This window comes from Grammomys surdaster, unplaced genomic scaffold (assembly GCF_004785775.1).
Source record: "Grammomys surdaster isolate TR1022 unplaced genomic scaffold, NIH_TR_1.0 251, whole genome shotgun sequence".
Classification (NCBI taxonomy): Eukaryota; Metazoa; Chordata; class Mammalia; order Rodentia; family Muridae; genus Grammomys; species Grammomys surdaster.
The window spans coordinates 1,697,601-1,724,278 of record NW_021604692.1 but is presented as its reverse complement, the minus strand read 5'-3'; the positions used below and the strand labels follow the sequence as shown (position 1 = coordinate 1,724,278).

Sequence of the window (26,678 nt, the reverse complement as noted above, 5' to 3'; positions counted from 1 at the left end):
TGGGATCAGGGCTGAGGTGCTGGGATCAGGGCTGAGGTGCTGGGATCAGGGCTGAGGTGCCCATGAATTAGGGGTGAAAACTGAAGCCGCTAGTGTCTGAGGCCTCAGAAAAGAGAAACAAAAAGGCATAAGATGCCCTGAGCAGTCCAGCTCTGCTGACTGCTTAAGTGATCCTCACCAAGGATATCCCTAACTAGCTGTTAGCATCTTCAGACACATGCTCCTGACAAAGTATGACCAGAGACAACATTGGGGCCCAAGACATGATCTTTGGCAGGATTAAGACAAAATCTGCAGATATGATGCTTCATACATATCATTCCAGCATCAAAGAGGCTGAAAAAGACCACTGAGAATTCAAGGCAAGCCTGGGCTACAGCTGAGAATTCAAGGCAAGCCTGGGCTACAGAGTGAGACCTTGTCTCAAAAATGCAAATGAATAAGAGATAATGTCTAGTCTTCCTTCCTCCATGGAGGGGATCCCCAGTATCTTAGACTTCCTGGCACAAGCCCCCTGACACACACACACACACACACACACCCTCAGTATCTATCCTGCTCAGGGAAAGGAAAAAAACCCCATACATTCTAGAGCAATGGAAGCCAGAAGACCTGGATCCCAGCCACTCCCTCCAGACAGACCCTGATGGGAAACCAGGCTAGGCCTAGATTCCAACTCCTAGCCACAAAGCCTACAGCAGGTACTTCCTCTCACTCAGCTTCAGACACCTGATCAGTAAAGTGTGAGAAAAGTCCCTGCATCCCAGGTTACAGTGAGCGTACAGTCACAGTGTGTGAACACACAAGCCTGGGAAACATTGAGTGCTTTTTGTTTTTTATGTAAGCTAGTCACTCTAAATCTCAACAATGTGTCCTAGAAGGCAGGACAGGGGCTTAGTAGCATCAGAAAGGCAGTGCAGGGGCTGCCCTCCCCCAGAAGCTCACGGATGAGGCCCCTTACTGTTTGTCTTGCTCGCCTCCTTCTCCTCCCACTCCTGGAGCTCAGACCTCAGCTGCTGCACCTGCTTCTTGTTTGAGTACTCCAAGATGTCGATGATATTCTACAGGAGGGGTACAGTCAGCTCACCCCCAGCCTCTGCAGGCGCTCCTGCTCACAGTGGGCTGCAGCCACAGGGCACTTCCACAACCCCACTCCCAGCCCAGCAACCTGATTGGTTGAGCTCTCATCTCCTATTCTAATCTCCAATGGCTGAAAAGACCCTTTACTATCTGGCCTGGAGCAGACTAATCTTTCCCGTATCCCTCACTCACACCTTGATGACCAGCCAGCCAGCCATAGCAACTGTAGCTCCTTACGCCTCCTTTACTCCCTCTCGCCCCATATCTGGCTGCACCTGTTTCCTCTGCCTGCAGGACCCATCCATCCAACCTCTACCAGTTCACACCTCTGCAGACTTCAGCTCAAGTATGGCTTTTCCCAGGAAGTCTTCCTGATGCTCAGATATCTAAGTCCGAGGTCCCCTTGGCGATCTCCAAATCTCCTCACTTCCAGCACAGCACGTGCCCAATGCTAACTGCAACTTACTGTGACCCTTCACTAGAGGGAAGGCTTCATGTAGATAAGGTGTCATATAGTGGCTGTTCCCAAGAGCCCATAGGTGTAGCCAGGATAGTCCAATCCCCAGTACCCATGGTACAAAGTCGGGAGGGATGTTGAAGGTTTATAATTCTAGCACTGGGGATGTAGAGACAGGCAGGTCCCTGAGGCACACTAGCCAGCCAACCTAGCATACTACACAAGCCTCAGGTTCCAGGAAGAGACCTTGTCTCAATAAAGAAGATGGACAACTCCTGATGAATACCACCACCTAATGGCTTCCACATGCAAGGGTGTGTGTGTGTGTGTGTGTGTGTGTGTGTACAAGAAGTTTCCATGAGTTGAAGAACTGTGTGGCTTTGGTCTCTATTAAAATTGAACTGTGTCGGGCTGGAGAGATGGCTCAGTGGTTAAGAGCACTGACTGTACTTCCAGAGGTCCTGAGTTCAAATCCCAGCAACCACATGGTGGCTCACAACCATCTGTAATGAGATCTGATGCCCTCTTCTGGTGTGTCTGAAGACAGCTACAGTGTATTCATAAATAATAAATAAATAAATCTTTAAAAAAAAATTGAACTGTGTCCATCAAAGCTTCTTAGGTGTAACTGCTTTTGGAGCTAGGGACCTTCCCCTTAGGGAAGCAAGTAAGAGGTCACAGCATAGGACTTCAGCCTCTCGAGAGGACCGACATGTCCCCACAAGACAGCAGCACTCTCTCCATGCACACAGAGAAAAGGCATGTAAGGACATGGTAAGAAGATGGCCGTCTTCAAAATAAGAGAACTTCATAATAGCAGAGTAGGCTCTAGACAGTGCTGTAGTTACTCCCACAGCACGGTAACAGTGGATTCAAGCAGCTGTGCTTCCTAAAAACACTGCTACCAGGGCAAGGAGGACTGCCTGGGCTCAAATCCTGGCACCAATTCTTGCTCTCTGGGTGGCCTGGAGCAAGTTCTCTAGCCTTCTGCTTTCCATTTCTTCATCTGTAAAATGAGGGCAAGAATAGTGCCAGCCTTGTCAGGCTGTTGTGAGATATAGATACACACACACAAACACAACCATATATATACATGTGTATGTATATATATTGACTGTACAAAAACATTTGGTGTCTCCCTATGGACACCTGGCAGACAGTGGTGGTGGTAGTGACAGCATCAAACACTTTCTACTGCACAAGTGTCAGGTATGACGGCTACAACTTCCCTTTTGAGGTGTTACTGTGATCCACTCCACCAAGTTCCAATACACAGGTAAGCCCTGGTAAGTGACCGTGAAAGGAGGCACTGCAGTCTCTCATAGGCGGCGGGGAGTGCAGAGGTTGAAAGAGGCCAGCAGATGGCGCGCGTGCGCGGGAAGGAGGCGGGCCGAGGGGCGGCGACAACTCACCCGGAGGACGCTCTGCTGCTGTAGCATTTCACGCACGCTCAAGGCCATGCTATCCTCAGTGTCTAAGATGGCCTTGATCAGCTCCTGGTTGAGCTTGCTGAGGTAGCCTTCATGACTGTAGATCTCCTGGAGCGAGGCCCGCTGGTTTCGAAGCATCGACTGCGGATACCGGGCAAGGGCAGGGAGTAAAGTCACCCAAACCTGCTGGCGACTAATGACCTTCCGGCCCTATGACCTCCCATAGTAGATGCTGCCTAGTGAGCTGCTGTTCCCCATCCTCTGTATGTAGAGCACCTGGAAATGGAGCCACTGTTACCTTTGACCCACTAAGCTTCCACACACCTCCGCCCTCCCTGCCCCATTGTCATATCTTTGAGATGAGAATGCTTCCTACAGTTGGTGGCTCATCACCATCTAATTAACTGACATTCAGTAGATAAGGACATGCCCAATTACCAAAGACCTCTTAGAATCAACGAAAACCACAAAAAATATACAAGGTAACAGCCCAGTTTAGGTAAGAAGGCAACAGAGGTGACAGGTTAGGTCTGGACTAGAAACAGGGAAGGGTAAAGGGCGGAACACTCACAATTTTTTATCATATTTCGCCCCCATGGAAATTGAGTCTGAAAGGATAAGTGATTTACCCAAGGTTACCCCCAGTGGTACATAAAATCACTAATGTTAATAGCTAATAATGAATAATAGTAATAACAACAAATGACCTACTGGACATGAGTGCGGGCAAGAGCTATATGGTTTGCTCTACAGAGGGCACATGAAATCACCCTCCAGTCCACAAGTGGAGGGGCTCAGAGAGGTTAAAAGGCACTGTCACACAGCCCAGAACTAATACTACTGAGACCAGGAAGCCAGACTTCAGATGTCTGTCCTTCCGTTCTACCTCAAGAACTCAGTGGGATTCATGCTACAAGAAGCCCATCCATGGTGGCACACGTATGTCATATCAGCACAGGCCGAAGCAGGAGGATCACCTGGCTAATCAGGCCAACATGAGTGACAGAAAATACCCTGTCTCAAAAAAGAAGTGGCCGGAGATGCTGGTCCATAGCGTAAGACTGGGCTCTCTCAGGTCTGCCACCTGCCATCCTGGGGACCCTGGACAAGTTAATTAACCTCAAATAACTCACTGGTACTCATCTGGAGCAGCTAATAGCTAATTGCTGCCACTTAGAAAAAAGATAAAATCTTTAACACAGCCACTGGGGCAATGCTGGCAGGCTCAGCGTGTGCCCAGCAAACAGCAGCTGAGATTGGTTTCTTCGGCTCTAGCTCCCCCATTTCCATCCTGCATGCTCTCTTCTCTCGTCCTGTGGTCACCTGACTTCCTGCATCTGCCCTGGCCTTCAGCTCCTGTATTCTGTACTTGATAACAAGACCCGTGCGAGTGCACTGTGGCTGCCGTGTGCTGGCGCCGTGTCCTGCACTCGTATTACCTCATAGCATCCTGGGAGGCAGGAACTATTATTAGTCTCACTTTATAGAAGTTCAGTTTCCATAGTGGACACAAGGTCATGCATAGCAGAGCTGCTGTCTATGGCCACTAGCCATTCCGGGTTTTGCCCCCACATTTCCAGACCCCTGAATCCAGAAATACCTTGTTTTAAAAAAAAATGCCACTCTCACATTCCTGGGGACACTAAGCCTGAATACACATTGACACCCCACACACACACACACACACACCACTCCTAGTGACTCTGAGAAATAGCATTTTATGACCTCTGCTCTGGAAATTGATTTGTCTAACTGCAGATCTAATGTGTCTCCTGCCTGACCTTGACCTCAATATGTAATCATGCAGTTACAATGTGTAGCTGTGTCTCCTCTCCCGACCTACTTCCATGTATGATTCCCATCCCACACTAGGCCCTTCCTCATCAACTTGCTGGTCTCCTTCCAGCAGCCAATCACAGCAGGAGGCCAGACTGTGCTCTCACGGTGCAAGGACAGCCCGTGGAACTCTGTGAGCAGACACTAGATCATTAAGACTCTTCTGTTGGGGATTTAAGTCATTATTCTGTGTTTCAAGTGACGTCAAAGCCCTGTATCTGTACATGGCTGAATATCTAACAGCCCCTAGTGCCCTTCACCACGCACTAACAAGTTGTAAACACCCTTCCCCCAGCTGTCTCCGACACCTCTTCACTCCTTGGCCAGCCGATCTAAAACGGCCTCCAACACTGTCCCCTGGGCCCCTTCAGCCTCCAGTCTTCATCTTGGTTTCCTCATACCTGTATTATCACATGCTTCCTTGATATTGCTATTTTTATCTTGGGGAGGGGGTTGTTTTGTTTTGTTGTTGTTTGAGATAGGTTCTTACTCTGTAGTTTAAGCCAGCCTTGAACTCACTATAGAGCCTGGGCAGTCCTCCTGCCTCAGCCTTCCAGATGCTGGGATTGCAAGGAGCTACCACTGCCTCTGGCTTATCACTTCTTGGTTTTGTTTTGTTGTTGTTGTTTAGAATTATGCATTTATTTTATGGATATGGTACACCATTGCTCTCTTCAGACACACAAGAAGAGGGCATTGGATCCCATTACAGATGGTTGTGAGCCACCATGTGGTTGCTGAGAATTGAACTCAGGACCTCTGGAAGAGCAGTCAGTGCTCTTAACTGCTGAGCCATCTCTCCAGCCCCCTCTATATTTTTATTTTTGAAACAGATTCTTACCATTTAGTCCTCTCTGGTCTGGAACTATGTTCAAGGACACTCTCTACTATCTATAGAGTGAGTTGAGGCAAGGTAGGCTACATGAGACCAGCTTGGGTTTTTGGTTGGTTGGTTGGGTTTTTGTTTGTTTGTTTGTTTGTTTGTTTAGTTTTGTCTTTAAAATGTGGTTCAGTGAAAAACAAACAAAACAAAAAAACTGGGCAGTGGTGGCACACACCTTTAATCCCAGCACTTGGGAGGCAGAGGGAGGCAGCTTTCTGCATTCAAGGCCAGCCTGGTCTACAGAGTGACTTCCAGGACAGCCCGGGCTAAACAGAGAAACTCTGTCTCAGAAAAACAAACAAACAAACAAACAAACAAAATGTGGTTCAGATGATTATAGAAGCCATAAAACAATGTGTAAGAAGGCTTGGCATGGTGGCACACACCTGCACTCCAGCAATCTGGAGGCAGAGGTAGGAGGATTGTGAGTTCAAGGCCAGCCTGGGCTACTCAGTGAGACCTGGCCTCAGAAAGTTTTTTTAAAAAGCATGATAAGAAAATGAATTAGTGAGTTCAAGGATGGCCAGGGCTACACAGAGAAACCCTGTCTCCCTGTCTCGAAAAAACAAAAAAAGAAGGAGGAGGAGGAGGAGGAGGAGGAGGAGGAGGAGGAGGAAGAGGAGGAGGAGGAAGAGAAGGAGAAGAAGAAGAAGAAGAAGAAGAAGAAGAAGAAGAAGAAGAAGAAGGAAGAAGAAGAAAGAAAAAAGAAAATGAATTAGTTACAGTGGTATCAGCTGCTGTGAAGGCTTTGCAGTACACTTTACAGGCACCACGCCCAAATGGGCAGGGCTCCATGAGGGGGCAATGCACTGCCAGCAGAGACAAGCCACTGGGTTACACATCTAACAAAAAAGTAAGGAAAGTCTAATGCTTTTGTCTAAACACAACAGCCCAACCTTAACTGTTTTGTTTTCTGGATGTGGGACCTGGTTACAAGCCATTTCTTTTCCAAAATAAGAATGGTAAGTGTGTCCGTGGGCTTGCCGTATGGCAGAAATTGACTGGTCAAGCTGTGTACCAGCTTCTGTCCAGGGCCTCTCTTACCCTCATCAGCCGGACCTTGGACTGCACTTTCCCGTGGTGCGTTTGGTCCCTTTTTCGAAATCCTCGTGAAGTCTTTGTTGCATTTGCCATCTCTACAGAGGCCTGGGACTGTACCACTGAGAACAGATAGGAAAGGGCAGAGAGAGGGTGTGAGTGGACACAGGCCTAGGACCAGGTCCCAGAGAGTACAGTAGGCTCTAAGCCTCCTCATTACAGATTTACCATGTGACCCAAAAGACAAACTGCTGCCCACAAAGAAACCGCTAGCCACAGCCTGAGCCTTGATATAGGGAGGGACAAAGCCAGGGGAACACAGTAACATGGAGACATGAGAGAGATGGCCAGCAAGGACAGATGACCAGGGCTGGGACCCTCCCAGGTCAACCACACTCTCAACCAAAAAGGAAGTCAAGAACCACCACAGCCACCACCATCCCTACCGTAGCCAGGCGTGGTAGTACTCTCCTTTAATCCCACTTGGGAAACAGAGACAGAAGACTTCTGTGAGTGGAGGACAGCCAGGACTACAAAGAGAGACCAGTAAAATAAAGAACACCACCCTCGCTGTTTTTCCAGCCCCTGACACGGATAGGGACAGCAAGAGTGAGTGGAGGGCAGAGTGTCAGACAAACCCAGATCCTTGCTCTTCCCATCTGGCTGGTGGAAAGATCAGGTGAGGCAGACAGGAAGGGCTTTCTAGTAGCTCTGTCATCTGGAAGGCCATGTGGTCTCCTGTCCCTCAGTCGCTCCTATAAGATGCTAACAGCTGAGCCTGCCTCATAAGTGGGTCATGAAGGTTGGGTGTCACTTTGCCCTAAGGTGCTTGACATAGGACCTGCCACACCTTCAGGACTGAATACATGCTCCTAGTTACTATGACAGCTTGTGATCACTGCAGCTGTGCAGAACTCCAACTGGCCATCTCTGTATTGCGGACAGAGTGGAGAGCAGAAGCTCAGAACCCTGCTGGGGATATAGCTCAGTTGGTGCAGTGCTGGCCCAGAATGCACACGGCCCTGAATTTAATCCTTAGTACTGTATAAACTGGACATGGTGGTCCCAGCACCCACGTGGTAGAGGTGGAGGATCAACAAATCGAAGGACAGCTTAGGCTGCAAAGTAAAGAAGAGAGGGAGAGGTAAGGGAGAAACCATTTTTCCCGTCAGATGATTTTGTACCAGCCTGCAACCACCTCTCAACTGCTTATCTCCAGCCTCAGACTCTACCAACATCCCCACTCCATGTGCAACCATACTAAGTACTTAAAAGATCAGGAGCCTTAATTCTGGGAAACTTTATTATTAAGCTCTGAGACAGTATGAGATGATAATATTATATATATATGCTAACTATAGGGATTTTTTTTGTAGATTTTTGAGACAGGGTCTTGGAAAAGCTACACAGCCGTAGATAGCTTTCTCCTAATCCTCAGGCAGGATTAGGATCTGCCTCTCAAGTACTGGGATTAAACTTTCGGGACTTTAGAAGAATACAAGATTACTCACATGTACAAGTCTGGTGTCAGATACATAGAATTACTGCGTTTTTGTTTGTACTTTGTTGATTTGTTTTTTGCATGTGCAGCTGTGTTTGCACGTGTGGGGACAGGTGTATGTGCAGGTGCATGTGTGTGCGCATGCATGAGGAGGAAGAGACTGAGATCAAGTGTCCTCATTAGCTCTCCACCTTATTACAGTGAGGCACAGCTCACCCTCTCACCTGAACCCAGAGCTCACCAATCCAGCCAGTCTAGCTAGCCAGCTACACAGGTAGACAGACCGCTAGGGCTTGCTGGCTTCCAGCCTAGTTGAGAAAACTTGATCCCCCCGCTTCAGAGGAGTAGGCAGAGTGTAATAGAGGACACTTAATACATGCGTCTCCATGTTTGCACACAGCTGTATGCATCTGCCCACACATTCATGCATAAAAAATATTAATAATCATCTGTTTTAGAAAAAGATTGACGTCCTGAGTTGTATGGGAGTGTCACATGCATCTCATCATTTCAGAGTGGGATGTCTTTCTACAAACCACCAGCAGTGTACGTCTGTCCCTGTTTGTCTTTATCAGCATTGGGTGCTGTATGGCTTTTCCTAGGGGCATACGAACAAACAGCTGTTCATCCCACATAGGCACCGGTGACAAACCAAAGGAATGCTTCTGCCCAATTCCAGCATAGGGAACCGGTGAATTTATTGGGGCCACTGACAGGAGTAGGGGATGAGAGTCACAGGAGAGTGAGTAACTCAAAGCCCAACCCAGCATGGGTGACAACTCATGAAAGCTGCGAACCACAGTATATATGTAGAGGTCAGGGGACAACCTTTTGAACACTTAGACAGGGCACCAAACAACAGACCAGACACATTATTCTAACCAAGTCTAGCCACTGGAACCAATGCTTTCTAGAGTTACTTGAAGGAGTAGGAGTTAAGAGTTACTTACAGGAGCATAGATGGCATAGATGACTCATAGGCAGCTGTATTCCCCAAAGCCCACCCAAGTGTGGGTGAAAATTCACAAAAGCTGTGTTCCCAGAGCTCCTTGTTTGCAAACTGCTCTACCATAGCTCTCTGGGCAGCTAGAGGAGGGGCCTTGTGTCTTTCATTTAAGGAATGTCCTGAGTCTTGTAACTTTCCTTTACTTCCTGAGCCCTGTGACTTTCCTTTACTTCCTAAGCCCTATTAATTTCCTTTGCTTCCTGAGCCCTGTGATTTTCCTTTAGTCCCTGAGCCCTATTAATTTCCTTTATTTCCTGAGTCCTGTTAATTTCCTTTACCTCCTGAGCCCTGTTAATTTCCTTTACCTCCTGAGCCCTGTTAATTTCCTTTACTTCTCCCTCCAGGGTAGGGGGTAGGGGAATGCTTCTTTTTTTGTTTTTGTTTTGTTTTGTTTTTGTTTTTCGAGACAGGGTTTCTCTGTGTAGCCCTGGCTGTCCTGGAACTCACTCTGTAGACCAGGCTGGCCTCGAACTCAGAAATTCACCTGCCCCAGCCTCCCAAGTCCTGGGATTAAAGGCATGCACCACCACTGCCCGGCTTTTTTTTTTTTTTTGAAAGGGGGAATGCTTCTATTATGAGGAAACAGCTACACAATCCAGGGACAGCTCTTTGAAGCTCAAGCTGCTTGTCAACTCATTATGTACTGGCTCAGCCCCTAGAATGCTGGAGGAATCGCCTATGTGCACCACCTTGCCTAGCCCACACAGTCCCTTTTCACGATGATGATGCCTAAGGCTCAGAAGGATGGAAGTGAGTGAATAACACTGCCAAGATGCAAACCCATATTTGCCCAAGCCAAGACCTCAGAATTTCCCTGGAAAGGTTAACGATGATGTGCAAAAGATGACTCTGTACATTCCCCTGGACGGTTTGCTCCCCTCCTGGACATAGAGGCAGACAGCTCCCAGCTTCCCAGTCAGGGATGGTCATGTGATGGGAGTTACAGCTCCTGGAAGGAATACAAGTGATGTGACTTCGGGTCGGGGTCCTCTTGTTCTTGCTCTCTCTTCTATCTCCACCAGCAGAGGCCCTCTATGGGGTGATCTACAGAGTGGGCGGAGCCTACATGCCTGAATCGTGTGTACAGCAGACCAGCTCCTCACCACACTTCTATAAATGCATTGCTGGGAAATGAATTTCCATATCAATACCTGAAAACTGAAGGCTATTTGTCACAGCAGTTAGCCTACAATAATAATGAATAGCGTGTCAGGGGCCAAAAGCAGCCATTGTAGCTTCTCCCCAGCACTCACAATCGCTCCCAAGAGCCTCTGCCCACCTGGTTGGATCTTAGTCAGACTCTTCGTTTTGCTTTTGCTGTGGCCTTTGGCTTGTCGGAGGGGAGGCAGAGTAGATGGCTTCAAGCTCTTCTCAGACCCTTGCTAGGGAACACAATGCCACCATACATAACACAGTCAGTAACAGGGTTCATGTGTTCAACTCCATCTTGCCCTTTCAGGGTATCTGTATCCTAGAGTATCTGTATCCTAGAGTAAGTGACTGAACTCAAATGCGAACCTATTAACACAACCTGGGTTAGTGCAAGAATTCTGATAAGTATTTGTAAGGTCTGTAGTGGTTCCGTGAGTATTAGCCATCCCTTTTGTCTGTGTTTACCAGGTAGCCAGAACCAAGGCTATGAGGTACTAAAGAAGCTGAAGAAACAGAAAGCAAGACCCCCCCTCTGGCAACCGGAGCAACAGTGAGCAAGCAATTTGATTCACCCTTATGTTCTGACTAGGTAATGGGTGGCCTTAAGTGAGTTGCTGGGCTTGGCATTCAAGCCCAAGAGTCCATCATGTTATCACCATGGGAGTTGAAGGCAGGTAGAACACAGTCGTCATGGAGATCCTCCCCCACCACCACGCACCCACCCACACAACAAACTGCCCTACCCTTTCCCGAACTCACCGATCTCACAGGTACTTGCAACTTGTTCCCTGAGAACTGGGTTCTAGAGATGGTGCGTCTGGAAAGAGTTGAGAGTGGGTGGGAGAACTTCCGTTATCCCCAGCCCAAGCAGGGATCCAGCAGCCCCACTTTACCAAAGCACACCAGGAGCACGGAAAGCAACGGTTGAGGGATGGAGCCCACGCATCCGCTCCCCTCTCCTCAACCCCCACGCCTTCTGCTTACTTCTGTGCCATTGGAGATAAGAAGCCAGATCCTCTGGGTACAGACTGTCTCCAGATACCCGTGAGGCTTCTGCCACCTCTTGTCTCAGAATGGATCCCAAGGAGACTAGGCGCTTTCGCTTTCGCTACCAGCGTCTGGTCTCCAAGGAAACGGCAACCTTGGAATACACAGAGAGAGACAGACAAACTAACCTGGGGTGCGGGGGGGGGGGGGGAACCTTCAGAGGCCCCACGGACTTCCCAACTTATTTTCAGACGTCTTTTCTTTTCCTCCACTTTCATCCAACTTCCATCACTTGTTTCTCGTCCTCACTCCTGACTTTGCTTCCTATTTCATCGAGAATATCGTGAAGATTAGAAAATATGACATGTTCATCTAACTGACACGCCCCACGCCACCCCCACCCTCACTCCCACACATACACTTGTCTCCTGCATCCATGGATCAATCACCACCCAGGATCAGTTCCTAAATTTTCACTCCAAAACCCATACACGCTCATCCTCTCAAAGATATCTGAGCAGAAGGAAATCAAGCCAGCCCACTTTTTCATCATGGATGAGAGTGGTGATCCCAGAGTGAAGATGGAAGGAGAGTTCAGTATACATATGATCACGGTACATTCTATGCATCTATGAAACCCTCAAAGGATAAATTGGGGGGGACTGTATATACATATACATCACACACACACATACATATACATGGAGATAGACAGACAGACAGACAGACAGACACAGAGGCACAAAGACACAGAGACACAGAGAGGTAGTGGGATTCTTACTGTGTAACTCTGTCTGACCTGGAACTCAGTGTGTTAGATAGGGTTGCCAAGAACTCACAAAGATCCTTTGCCCTGCTATTATTACAGACTATGGTCCAACTAACTCAACAATGCCTGGTGTGAACAAAAAGTCCAAGAATCTAGAAGTTGCTGGGTCCACGAGGCTGGATGTCTCAGCTGGTGCTGGAATCCCAGAGTAGGCATTAATGTCAGTGAAACAACAGACTTGCCAGCAAGGAGACAGCAAGCAAAGAGCAAAAGCTTCCTCCTCCTCTGGGCTGTCGGCAGAAGGTGTGTCTTCCCTCCTCAAAACCCAGATTAGACGTGGATCTTCCAACTTCAAATTAAGACCAAAAAAAAAAAAAAAAAAAATCCCTCACTAGTATGCCTTTCCTTTTTTGATTTTAGTTAATTTCAGCTGTAGTCAAGCTGACAACCAAGAATAGCTGTCACAAAACACTACAATTTAAAAACAACTGCAAAAGAAGAAATGATATTAAAATCTCCAAAACGTCAACAGGAGGACGTTACTGTAGAACATTAGAAAGTTCCTAACTTTTTCCACCCACTGTAAATCATGGGTGCTAGCAGGACTGTTGGGGTCTGGGAGTCGCTACACAAACCACACATACACCAATCTCAAAGAAGAATAGCTTATTGAATGCACACCACAATACTGGACACCCAGGTCCACAAGAAGGAAAACCCTAATGGTGGCACCAGTCTGTCCTCAGGGCAGACTCTTTATATGAAAGATCGTGTGCAAGAGCTTCGAGGGCAAGCCATGAAGTGGTACAGCATTTTTGGCTAACTAGATAAAGCATTATCAGCCAACCTTTAAGGTGACTGGTCCTGAGTGAGGGATGAGGGGTGGTAGACAGGTGATGAAGGGGGATTTCAGAACATTGAGATAACAGAGTATGAGCAATTCAATCATAACTTTTTGGCTTATTAGTAGCATTGTTTAGTGTCAGCTATTGAAAATTACTTCTGGGAAGTAGAGTCTGAGAACCTAAACTTAATTTCACCTCATGAGCAAAATGGAGACTGAATACAAAATGGCTACAGTTATGTCAAAAGGAGCAGGTCTCAACAAGGACATGGCAGCACTCAGCTGTAATCCCAGAACTCCGTAGATGGAGGCAGGAGGATCAAGGAGTTCAAGATCATCTTTATCTACAGAGCTGAGCTACGTGACCACATGAGATCCAGCCTCAAAAGAGAATGTTTTAAATGGGATGCCCGCCATGGTAGACAAAAGAAACTGTTGGGGGTGGGAACAATGAACCTGGGTGTCCTAAATACCGAGGTATGCTGACAGCCCCTAGGGAAATGAAGGAGTCACTATGCCACATGTCTCCATTTATAAAGTTTATTATGCCACAAGAACTCACCAGTGCAAAGAAGTTAATATCTAACCAACCAGACAAGAGGCTGGTGCGACCCACAGTCTGTAACGGTGTTTACCATCAAGCCTGAAGACACGAGTGTTCTATCCCAGGACTCACAAGGTTGAATGAGAAAATCAACTCCCAGAAGTTGTCCTCTGACCATCACATATGTAAAGTCTCACACACACACACACACACATACACACACACACATACACACACACACACACATTGGCCAAGGAGAAAAGGTCTATTTGGAGTTTAGGGAAAATCTGTAAACACTTTTTTGAAAAAAACAAAAACGCATTATAGATCAAGCACAGTCATACATACCTGTGATTTCAGTGGTTAGAAAGCTGTGACAGGTGCCAAGTGGTGGTAGAACACACCCTTAAATCCCAGCAGAGGCAGTTAGATCTCTGAGTTTGAGGCCAGCCTGATCTACAGAGTGAGTTCCAAGACAGTTAGGGCTACACAAAAAAACCCTGTCTTGAAAACAAACAAAGCTAAAACAAATAAACAAAAGGAAGGAAGGAAGGAAGGAAGGAAGGAAGGAAGGAAGGAAGGAAGGAAAAGAAAGCTGAGGCAGGAAGCTAGAGATGTCTCTAGCCTCTTGCAGAGGACTTGAGTTTGATTCCCAGAATCCACATAGTGAGTAACAACCATCTGTAATCCTAGAATCCCTGTCCCAGAGACCCAACACCTTCTTCTGACCTCTGCAAGTACAAGCATGCACATGATACACATACTTACACACCAGCAGAACACCTATATACATAAAATAAAAAATCTTTCAAAAAGAAAGAAAGCTGAGGTAGGAGAATGGAGTTTCAGGCCAGCCTCATAAATAAATAAATAAATAAATAAATAAATAAATAAAGCCAGGCATGGTGAAGTATACCTGTAAGTTCCAAAACATGGGAAGCAAATGCAGGAGGATTATGAGTTCAAAATCACTCTGAACTGTGAGTTTGAGGCCACTTTAGTTTACATGGGACTCTGTATCAAAAAAAAAAAATAGTTAATACATTTTAAAATCCACTGAAGAGGGCTAGGAGTAGAACACTGCCCTAGTATACATGGGCCCTGGTCTCAATCCTTAAACACTACAAAAATGAAAAAAAAAAACAAAACAAAAACAAAAATTTAGAACATTTCTATGTTGTCAGGAACAGAGGAAGTCTCAAGTTCCTACATATACCAGGTTGGCCTAGAACTCAGAGCTCTACTTGCTTCAATCTCCTGGGATTAAAGGCTGTGCCTTTTCCTTGTGCCAGACCGTAGAGTTGGAGATGCCACTGATCAATTTGATGAACTAAATGCAATGGGTTTAATTGGACTCCTGAAGTAGCAAGGGCCAGGTGGCAGCACTGGATCACCAGAGACAAAATGATTGTAGTTAATATAATGGGCAGTGTAGACAAAATAACATTCATAATGACCTAGCCCGCAATGGTCAGCACAGGAGAGGTGAATTTTGTAATGACATGACTCCTGTGGACCGCTGGTACTGGCTTATCAGTCATTGTGTTTCCAGGTATGAAACAGATTTGAAGCCTACCTCATTTCTGTTTGATCTATAAAGCAGAAAAATTCTCAAACAAATGGAAGAAAGGCTACATTGAATTGTGGCAAAAGGCAGTCTCAGCCAGAGAATCAATTTCTAGACTTGAGCCAGTTTGCAGTCCCAGAATCCCTTGAATGAAGGGGTGGCCAGGTTCCCTGAGGAAGGATCTTGATCAGACACCCAAAGTTTTTGTTTGTTTGTTTGTTTGTTTGTTTTTGTTTTTGTTTTTGTTTTGAGACAGGGTTTCTCTGTGTAGTCCTGGCTGTCCTGGAGCTCACTCTGTAGACCAGGCTGGCCTTGAACTCAGAAATCCACCTCCTTCTGCCTCCTAAGTGCTGGGATTAAAGGCGTGCGCCACCTCTGCCCGGCCACCAAAAGTTTTTCTGTTACCCTTTCTCCAGTTCTTCCCCAGAGGGACTTATGGCCTTTTACAAGGATAGCTATATAGTAGGGGAAAGGAAATAATCAGGCTTTCTGGGACCTGTTGGTTACTGGTTCTGAACTGACACAGATCCCAGAAGATCCCAAGAAACATTGTAGCCTATAGTTGAGGTAGAGGCTTATGGAGGCCAGGTGATTGATGGAGTTTTGGGCTGCTTTCCAACTCGCAGTAGGTTGAGTAGGTCCTTGAACACATTCTGTGGTCATTTCCCCAGTTCCAGAATGTATAATTGGGATAGATATACTTAAAAGTTGGCAGAATTCTCACATTGGCTCCCTGACCTGTGGAGTGAGGGCTATAGTAGTTGGAAAGGCTAAAATGGAAGCCTTTAGAAAATAGTGAATCAAAAACAGTATTGTGTTCCTGGAGGAATTGCAGAAATTAGTGCCACCAGCAAGGGCTTGAAAGATGCAGGGGCGGTGGTTCCCACATCTCCCCTTAACTCTCTTTTCTATCTGGCCAGTGCAGAAGACAGATAGATCATGGAGAATGACAATTGACATCAAAAACCAAATTAGGTAATAACTTTGATTGCACCTGCTGTACCAGAAGTAGTTTTCTTACTTAAGCAAATCAACACATCCCCTGGTACCTGGTATGCAGCTATTGATCTAGCAAATGCCTTCTTCTTAGTACCTACCTGTCCATAAGGACCACCAGAAGCAATTTGCTTTCAGTTGGCAAGGCCAGCAGTATTCTTTACAGTTTTGCCTCAAGGAAATATTAATTCTCCTGCTCTGTGTCATAACTTAGTCAGAAGGGATCTTGATCATCTGTCTCTTCACAAAATATTCATTGATGCACTATATGGATGACATTATGCTGATTGGACCAAGTGAGCAGGAGGTGGCAACCACTTTGGACTCATTGGTAACACATATGTGTGTATCAGACGATGGGAAATAAATCCAACCAAAATTCAAGGACCATTTACCTCAGTGAAATTCTTAGGAGTCTAGTGGTGTGGTGCATGTAGAGGTTTTCCTTCTAAGGTGAAAGATAAATTATTGCACCTGACCCCCTACCTGACCACCAAAAAAAGAAGCATAACATTTAGTGGGTCTATTTGGACTCTGGAGACAGGGTGGACCAGATATTAAATACCTGGCAGGGAAGAATGTCTGGAAAGGGACACTTATTGGATAAACCCTCAGGGCCTCTAGATACCTCATTAGCATGGAGAACTCTGTTCTGGACTACAAGGACCACAGGTCACATTTCCTATGTGGGAAGTGTGGCATGTGTTCCAGGCCAGGAGTCAGGTAGGGAGCAGAGAGCCGCCTACTGTCTCAGGTGGGTGCCTGGGTGCCGGGAAATCTGAACCTGCTCAACTGTACCAGGTTTCCTGGCAAGGTCTACTATCCCACACCCCATGGTACTTAAGGTGTCAGTGACAGGTAGAGATGCTGTTTGGAGACTTTGGCAGGCCCCTATAGGTGAATCACAGAAGAAACCTTTGGGATTTTGGAGCAAAGCTCTACTGTCATTTGCAGACAGTGATTCTCCCTTTGAAAAATAGTTTTTGGCCTGCTATTGGGCCTTAGTGGAAACTGAACAACATTATCAGATTGGATTTGGTCTTGTAAGTCAGCATAATGCCCTTCCCCAAGCAGTTGATCTTTAGTAACGTTTATTCCCCTTGCTAAATTACATTGCTCTATTTTCGGGGCTTCATGCCTCTACCACAAACAACCATTGTAATTTTTGATCAACTTCTAAAATAGCTGACACCAATCCCTTCCAATCTTGGGGAATGACTCTATATTGCATAGCCCAGTTATTTAACATTTCTTTCACAAATGGAGAATGCAAACCATACAATATAATAGCCTCTTTAAAATGCTTTAAATCTAGCATGAAATATTAGACGCCATGTCAACTCATTAGAGGCATGACACCATCGTTAGCAGGTGTATGCTACACAAAGACTGGAAAGGCTGAAGGCACCTCTGTAGCCCCAAACAAATCCTCTAACGGTGCATTTGATTGCACATACCTGGACCGCCTCCTTTTCTTCTCCGACTCTGACCTGACAGTGAAAGTCTGTGGAGCAGGGCAGGTGCCAGTTTACCATCCAGCCTAGTTTGCTTCCCTCCTTCATCATGCAGTAAATTCCTGGTCTCAGACACCAAGCCTGTTCTCCTTCCACTGGCTCTTTTTGCTTCCCAAGCACTTCAACCTCTCTCTGCAAATTCGCTATGTGCACAGCCAACTCTGCAATCCTTTCTAACACAAGATAATGGAGTGAACCTTCAGAGTTTTCAGCTCTCGCCCCATCTTTTCAAAATGATATACATGAAGACTACAAAGCAGAACCAGAAATCCCCCTCCAAGTACAAGGCAGGGAGCCACCCAGAGGCAGTGGCTATTTTGCCAACTTCTTTAAACAACTGCTAACTCCTCACAGTTTGCCTTTTCCTCTACTACATTAGAAGCAGAGTTACCCATTATGCCTAAGCCACATTCGTCACTACCTATAGGCTCAGATTTTTTCAAAACCTACTTTTAATAAAGGTTCTTTAATGCTTCAACCTCCCTTCTAACCCACCACCAACCAGAGCTGGTGCAAAAGAAAAGTTAATAGGGAAAAGGGGCATGTGGACCTATTTAGAAATAGTTTCTTTGGGGCTGATCCCAATCTTCTTTTCATTATATCAGCAGTTCAAGCAACTAACAAACCACTACACACAAATCAGCAGCAGCAGTCCAGTCTACTGGACGAACACCACACATGAATCAGTAGTGGCAGCTCAAACCTCAAGGCGCCACCGAATCAGTACAAGCTACAATGGTTACTCCAAACCAGGCTGCAAATCTAATCCTCCTAAGGTTTTGTCTGTGAAGTTGATTCTAAATTACAGAGTAGTCTGATTCTTCAGCCCGCTATGTCCTCCACATGGCCTTGGCTATTGCAACGGACCCCCCCACACACACACACAAATACACACACACACACAACACACACACACACACACACACACACACACACACTTCCTTTAAGCTTGCCTGAGATCCTGTAAAACTCCAGCACCCCACTCCCATCCTGGTAACCTCCCTTTTCTCTTCATCCATCAGGCAAGGCCACGCTCACTCCCATGTCAGCTCTGCCCACTCTGCAGTCCAGCCTGGTCTGCAGAGAGGCCTCAGTGCTCATGTACTGAGCACATCAACCTCTTCAACACTCCTTAACAACTGTCACTCTTGTCCCTCTAAACCATCCCCCTGAAAGCCCCCTCCCCTTGTGGTCCCCCTCCCCCTGCAAGCCCCCCTCCTCACCACACTCCCATTGCTGCCATGGGTCCCAAAACTTGTTCCAAATGTACCACGCCAACAATTCCACCTCCTCCTCACTGACATGGCTCCAAAAAAGCCCAATGCACCATTCCCCTCCCTTTCTAGAGCTAAATTCTATGCTGTTGATAACCAAATAAGCTACAGTACAATTTATGACCTTGTGATAACAAGGTTCCCTTAGCCTGAAAGCCAAAAAACTATCATTTTCTCAACTTAGTAACCCTTTCCTGTCCTAACACTACCTTCAGCTTAAACATATCATATAAACACTTATTATAAACTGTTAAACATAATTAAAACACTAATTAAACACAATTAAAAGTTAATTATCAATTACCTCATAATTATATTCTTTACTATGTTCCTAACTATACTTATAATCATGATTAGTTTCCAAAATAAGCTTTATTTAGCCTCTTATATATGTTTTCAAAGTTAAACAAAACTAAATAGCCAAAACCAAACAACATTTGTTTATTTATATATACTTTAGATAATGAATGGTCCTCAAACACATCAAAGATCTACAGAATATGACATTGATCATGTTTAATAGAAAAGCTTTTTGTAATAGAGACACACTGACTCCTGACAGCACTCCTGATTTCCTCCAAAGAAAATAGGCACAGAAGAACCTTCACCTAGGGCTTGCTTTAAATGTGGCAAAGCTGCACACTGGGCTATAAACTGCCCTTTGCCTCAACTGCTGACAGCACACTATCCAAACTGTGGGTGGGCAAGACACTGGGAAGTTGACTGACTAACTTTCCCTAACAATGTAAGACAGTCCTTCTCCACAGTACTGCTTCACGGAAAAGTCTGTAAGATCTTCTGGGCCTGATGGTCAAAATGGATGCTCCAGTGACCGCAGAGAAACATTGGATGACTGACTTTCCAGGTAGCTGTCAAGTCTATGTTATTTTTAATTGGCTTGGAAGCTACTTGCTCTATACTAATGCATACTCAGGTAAAATTTATCCTTCCAGGGGCTCTAATGGGTTTGAGGATCAGTTTAAAAACAAAAACCAAGGCTTCAGCTGCCTTCTCAGTCCTCTTCATGTGTAAAAATCAGGTCTCACGCCTTCTTCTCCTAGAGCTGCCACTACTAGGTCTAGACACAATTTTATTCACTATTAGATTTTTAAAAATCTATATGACTTTTTGATATTCTGTTATCTAAAGGAACAGACTTTGCAATGATTGCTCTCAATGATCAGCCACCTGTGTCTTATAAATACCTGGATAAAGAGAGATATGAAATTTATATGGGCTGTGAGGATATATAAGCTTAAATTCTAAGGATCTAAAAAAAGCTGTTAGTCTGTCTTAGCTAGGGTTTTGCTGCTGTGAACAGACACCACGACCAAGACAACTCTTATAAAAACATTTAATTGGGGCTGGCTTACAGATTCAGAGGTTCAGTCCATTATCATCCAGGCAGGAGCATAGGAGCATCCAGGCAGGCATGGTGCAGGAGGAGCTGAGAGTTCTGCATCTTCATCTGAAGGCTGCTAGAAGAATACTGGCTTCCAGGCAGCTAGGGTGAGGGTCTTAAGCCCATGCCCACAGTAACACACCTACTCCAACAAGGCCACACCTCCAAATAGTGCTACTCCCTGAGCCAAGCATATTCAAATCATGACAGAGTCTAAAAAGATGTTTTAAGGTTGATAAATAAAAATTATAAACCTTAAAAGATGTAAAAGCTTAAATGAAAACAAATATATATTAAAATGTTTCAGATTCTTCCCCCTGCTGTGTAACTGTTGCATTAAAACTTCAAAGTTCAGAGCTCTAATATTAATCAGATTTTAATTGTTTCCCAAGCCTCAATTATGACAGAAAAGTATAAGTCTACTGCCTTTTCTTTTTTTTTTCTTTTTTTTTTTTGTTTTTTCGAGACAGGGTTTCTCTGTGTAGCCCTGGCTGTCCTGGAACTCACTCTGTAGACTAGGCTGGCCTTGAACTCAGAAATCCGCCCACCTCTTCCTCCTCTACTGCCTTTTCTACAATATGAGTTCCAATACAGATTACAATGATAGTGCTAACATGTCTAACACTTACCTCTTTCTGTAAACTTAATAAGATTCTTTTACATTTCAATGGCCCTACAAAACTAGAGGGCCCTTAACAGCCTCGTGACTAATAAGAGTGACACCTGCATGTTCTTAGGGAGAAAGATGCTACTAATTATTACATCAATGAGTCTGGCCTGATAGAGACCCAGATCTAGTCACTCCACAAATTGGCTAAAGAACTCCGCCAATACAACCAGGACACACCTCTGTTCTAACAGTTTTCTGCCAAGGACCAGCCTCAGCTTGGAGAGTGGGGGGGTCCAGAGGAAGGGGTTTTGGGAGGAGTGAAGAAACGACTGGATGTCAATGATGGGTTGCAATCTGGTAGCTCTGTAGTCTGCTGGAGATAGTGCCCTGCTCAAGACAGCTCTTGGGTTTTCTGACTTGAGTCAGAAAAAATTTCCAAAGAGCTGTAACAGCTCTGTAGGTAGCTCTCTCTAGGCAGTCCTCCCTTGCAGACCAAAGCCCAGTATTTTATTTACATATCAATTCAGTCATTTTCCACAGGTTCTCTTTGGATTATCCCATAAATCAGCGTTTTATGACTCCTAGGAATACAGAACACATTTAAGACAAATGAACCAGGCAGCAAGTACTTTTTTTTAATACAGCAAGTCCTGTGCAATTCACTGGGTACAGAACTTGTGGTCGCCAAATTTAGACATAGAGGCTATTTTTTTTTAAGATTTATATATTTATGTATGTAAACACACTGTCACTGTCTTCAGACACACCAGAAGAAGGCATGGAATCCCATTACAGATGGTTGAGGGCCACCATGTAGTTGATATTGAACTCAGGACCTCTGGAAGAACAGTTGGTACACAACCGCTAAAACATCTCTCCAGCCCCATAAGGGTTATTTTATGTGAGAAAATTAAGTTTTTGGTTTTTGGGGTTTTTTTGTTGCTGTTATTTTGTTTTTGTTTTTGTTTTTGTTTTTTCGAGACAGGGTTTCTCTGTATAGCCCTAGCTGTCCTGGAACTCACTCTGTAGACCAGGCTGGCCTCGAACTCAGAATTTCACCTGCCTCTGCCTCCCAAGTGCTGGGATTAAAGGCATGTGCCATCACTGCCCGGCTGAAAATTAGCTTTTTGTTTTCCAATTCCTTCATTGCCTAAGTTTGGCTGTCCTGGAACTTGATTTGTAGACAGACCTTGAGCTTAGAGATCAGCTGCCTTTGTAAACACAAACAATAAGCTTAGCTGGGTGGGATCTTTCCCTGAGATCACCATTCTACTTCCTGGTACCTCTACTATTCATTTCCCATTACTGACTCATTAGGGCAGTTAGGTCTGTTCTTTCCAGTCCATGAAGGCCCTCATACAATTCATATTGAGTCCTTATACTTTGCATATTGAGAAAATATCAAGGAGTCATTAACCTTAGCAGGGAGAGCATTCCCCTAAGGAGGAACATGAAAATATGTACATTATACAAAGAAACCTTACACCTACAGCAACTGTCAACACTTGTAGAGGCCCACACCCTGCTGGTTCTGCTCCAGAGCCGGAAACCCTGTCACATTGTCTTTTCTGAGGCCATGCTGGACTTGGCAGTCTTCACTCTTTACATGGCTAACCCTGTTCATAGGGCAAATGATACTTCTTTTTCAGCTAGCACCATGCTTTCTCCTCTTCCTCCAGGAATAGATTCATAAGATTTCCCAAGTGACAGACAACCAAATGCTCCTACACTCGTATCTCTCAATGAGCTGGATCCCACCTACTCTGGACTCCCACACCAGGCTGTCTCTTTTCAGCAGGAAGTAGCCAGATCTGAATCGTTGCCCCTTTACCCAAAGAGATTGGGATGGTAGGCTGGAACCCCTGCTCATCTCCTGCTCAAGAAGGAAAACCTAGTCTGCCCTCTTTCTAACCCCACCGCCAGAGACACTCTATCCCTTGAAGAAAACTCCTGCTAATGTACCACTCATCTCCCCGTTTCCAGCAACCCACCCAAGAGAGTGCCCGGCCAGGGACTTAGTTTTTGACCGTGTATGGACACCGTCCCAGCTCCTAGTTGGCACTTCATCATTCCTCCCCTAAACTCTATAAAACTCCCTTGCTTTAGCCCAGATGTGTGACTTCACTGACCTCCACCTGTGAGATCGGTGAACCCACCCGAGAACTACCTCCTAAGAAACCTGCCTTTACCTACTTTTAATCTGTCCTATATTTATGCCACTAAAAGAGAGAAAATGCCTATCATGTACATTTGAAAGTGTTTATAACCTAAAATTGGTGGGAAAAAAAATGTGATGTACTTTGGGGGGGGGGGGGCTCCATCTCTTTTGCTTTTTCACAGAAAGGACACTCAAAAGATGAGAGAGATTCGAGTGAAGTCCTCACAGTGTGCGCTGGAAGCACTGCTCCTGGAATGCAGTAGAAGTCTACTTGAGAAATGCCAAAACCTCGAGAGCGGCAGGGCGGGCGCCACCATCCGCAGAGGGGAGGCCAGCCGGGGCCAAGTCGGGCTGACTCCGGCCGGCACGAACTCGGGCACACAAGACTTCCAAGAGAGCGGAAGCCAGAGCCTCGGATTTCAGAGCGGGGGCGGGAAGTCGCCCACGCAGCCCGCGGCCCTCATCCCGAGCGGGAGCGCGCCATGGGCACCTCGGACCGCGGGAGCGAGTGGAGGATGCTGGGAAAGAGGTAACATGGCCACCGGCGGCGGAGCGGAGGAGGAGCCACAGCGGGGCCGGCCGCAGCTCCTGCTGCCCGCGCGCCCTGTGGCCGGCGCCGAGGAATCCGAGGGCGTCCGTGAGAAGATGGGCTGGGCCCAGGTGGTTAAGAACCTGGCGGAGAAGAAAGGCGACTTCCGCGAGCCGCGGCGGCGCGACGAAGTAGGCAGCGGTGCGAGTGGCGGGCTCGGCAGCCCCGGGGGCCTGGCCGCCTCGAACCCCGGCGACTTCCCACCTGCCGCTCGCGGGGACCCAAAGGGCCGGCGCAGAGACCCTACGGGTGAGGCGGCAGACGCTTCCAGGAAGAAGGGCGCGAGCGGCGCGGGAGACCCGAGTCGAAGGAAGAAGGCTGAGGTGACGGCGGCCATGGCGACCCCCGCCAGGCCCGGCGTGACCGAAGATGCAACCGAGCGACCGCTACAAGACGAGCCACCGGCTGCCGGCCCGGGTAAGGGCCGCTTCCTCGTGCGCATCTGTTTCCAGGGAGACGAGAGTGCCTGTCCGACCCGGGACTTCGTGGTGGGTGCGCTCATCCTGCGCTCCATCGGCATGGACCCTGAAGACATCTACGCGGTCATTCAGATCCCCGGCAGCCGCGAGTTCGACGTGAGTTTCCGATCCGCAGAAAAGCTAGCCCTGTTTCTCCGCGTCTACGAGGAGAAGCGAGAGCTGGAGGACTGCTGGGAGAACTTTGTGGTTTTGGGGCGGAGCAGGTCCAGCTTGAAGACCCTCTTCATCCTCTTCCGGAACGAGACCGTGGACGTGGAGGACATCGTGACCTGGCTCAAGCGCCACTGCGACGTGCTGGCCGTGCCCGTGAAAGTGACCGACAGGTTTGGGATCTGGACCGGGGAGTACAAGTGCGAGATCGAGCTGCGCCAGGGGGAGGGCGGAGTGAGGCACCTGCCCGGGGCCTTCTTCTTGGGAGCGGAGAGGGGGTACAGCTGGTACAAGGGGCAGCCCAAGACGTGCTTCAAGTGTGGTTCCCGGACCCACATGAGCGGCACCTGCACGCAGGACCGGTGTTTCAGGTGCGGGGAAGAGGGGCACCTGAGCCCTTACTGCCGGAAGGTCATCGTGTGCAACCTTTGTGGCAAAAGAGGACACGCCTTTGCCCAGTGTCCCAAAGCAGTTCACAATTCCGTGGCAGCTCAGCTCGCCAGCGTGGCGGGGCACTGAACAAGCGTCTGCCTGCCAGGGTGAATACACAGCCAGCTTACCCCTCTATTAAGTGCCAAAACTTTTTTCTTTAAACCATTTTTTTATCGTTTTGGATGGAAATATTTCTAAAACCTACCAGAGACGTTCTCTCTATGCCTTTTTAAAACCGAGTGTGCTCCTTTTTGGCCTGTTTGAAATGGTGAATTTTACCAGTAAGGACTATTCGGAACCATAGCTACAGATACGTCGCCTGTCTTTTTTTTTTTTTTTTCTCTCCCGTTTTGTATTTGTTTTTGATACTTTCGTCGACATTCCCCCCCCTTCCCCGTTTACGTTTTACTACCTCCCTCATACATTGTCTCCTTAGAAGATTTTTGCCCTTTGGGCCGCTTTGCTCATCTTCATGCCTCCGCCCAGGGTACAGGGCCCAATGCGGGATAGACACTCTATCAAGTGTTTTATTGAATCAAAACGTTGTTGACTGGCTTCTGTCAAGAGTTGTCTACCTTGTGCAGCTCTCTGCTGGGCCCTTTTCATTTGCTGCTTCTATGTGGTATCAGACTTTGTGAAAACAGTGTTGCTAGAAGTGTGTATTCTGAATAAGCTCTGAATGGTGCCAAGGGCCTCTCGTGGCATATGCATATATATATATATATATATCTCCCAACATAGTGACAGTTCCGTGGGGTGGCCGAGAAGCCATATTTCTACAAGATCCTGGAGCCTAGGCTTACCTGCTGGAAAAGACCTAAGAGGTGTTCTCTGTTGGGTTTGGGAGGGGGATTGCTTTTGGTTTTGTATTTTGAGACAGGGTCTCTCACTGCATCTACCCCCTTGGCCGGCTTGGAACTGGCTGCATTCATTGAACAGGCTAGCTGCAAACTTGCAGTGACCCTCCCAACTCTTGCCTTTGCCTCCCTTTGGTTTTCCAGCAGATAAAGTGAACCCAAGGAAGTTAAATGACTGGGAGAAAGTACACAGCGTGGTGCCTCAGATAGCCCGTAGTAGAGTCCCCTGACCCCAGCCCGGTGCTCATCCCACTACCTCTCACACTTCACAACACAACAATCTCCAAGGGAGTCTGCTCTCCACAGGGATGATCCCAGCAGTGCTGAGCAATCATCCTGAAAGAGCAGAGAAAGCTTGACTTACTGTTTGGGAGCTAGGGAAGGAAGGGACCAGGAGCAGCACGCTCTCGGCTGCCTGCATCCGCCCTTGGAGTGCTTCTTAAATGTTCAGGGCCGTCCCCTTCCACTGTCGCTGTCACCAGTGAGAATCGGTTCCCCTCAGTAAAGAAACTTACCAGACGTTTACATTTGCACCTCTGCCTCAGCCACTAGGAACCCTAGAGAAGTTCATCCACAACCTTTAACCGCTGACCCTCAAGAGAAAGGTGGTTTTAGCCCAGAATCATGAGTGAGCTGTAAACTAGAAAATGTTCTTGGGGAAAACAGGCCAGTACAGGGCCTGGGTCAATTAAGTGTCACCAAGTTAAAGTGAAAGGCGGTAAACTGCTTTTTTTCAGTTGTTGTCTTCTCTTTGCTGTTTGCTATTTCCTTGTGGCTTGGAATGTAAAATCAATTGTTAAGATTTGTTCTGAATAAATATTTATCTTTCGTATTACTGTGTATTTTTTTTTCTGAAGTGTTAGATGAAGTTGCAGGCCCCGAGTTCAAAACCCTTCCCTACTTGCTACTTTTCTAACCTGCAGGCAACGGTAGCCAGGCCTTCTGCAGGTAGCTAAACCCAGCACATTGCTTTTGCTCAGTTAGCTGCTTTATGTACTTTTCAGGTTGGGGTGGGGCGGTGTTTGGTGTTCTGTTTTTTGAGCCAGAGTTTCTGTGTAGTCCTGGCTGCCCTGAACGCAGAGATCCGAGCTCTGGGATTGAGATGCACCATCATGCCAGGCCT

General features: G+C 46.8%; 2 protein-coding genes across 2 annotated transcripts in view; one reads left to right on the top strand and one right to left on the bottom strand.

Annotated features, from left to right (window-relative positions):
- CUNH20orf96 (chromosome unknown C20orf96 homolog) overlaps window positions 1-11,437 on the bottom strand; it is a 15,400-nt gene extending 3,963 nt beyond the window's left edge. The window contains exons 1-6 of the mRNA XM_028774999.1: window positions 11,368-11,437; window positions 11,143-11,200; window positions 10,511-10,613; window positions 6,731-6,846; window positions 2,950-3,108; window positions 962-1,061 (exon numbers count right to left, since the gene is read on the bottom strand). Of these exons, the coding sequence (XP_028630832.1) occupies window positions 962-1,061; window positions 2,950-3,108; window positions 6,731-6,846; window positions 10,511-10,613; window positions 11,143-11,200; window positions 11,368-11,378 (547 nt within the window). The 5' untranslated portion in view covers window positions 11,379-11,437. The remainder of the gene's footprint in view (window positions 1-961; window positions 1,062-2,949; window positions 3,109-6,730; window positions 6,847-10,510; window positions 10,614-11,142; window positions 11,201-11,367) is intronic.
- An 11,890-nt stretch (window positions 11,438-23,327) lies between these two features.
- On the top strand, window positions 23,328-26,387 carry Zcchc3 (zinc finger CCHC-type containing 3). Its single transcript, XM_028774983.1, has one exon. The coding sequence runs from the start codon at window positions 23,583-23,585 to the stop codon at window positions 24,783-24,785; it is 1,203 nt and encodes a 400-aa protein (XP_028630816.1). The 5' UTR covers window positions 23,328-23,582; the 3' UTR covers window positions 24,786-26,387.
- The last annotated feature ends 291 nt before the right edge of the window (window positions 26,388-26,678 follow it).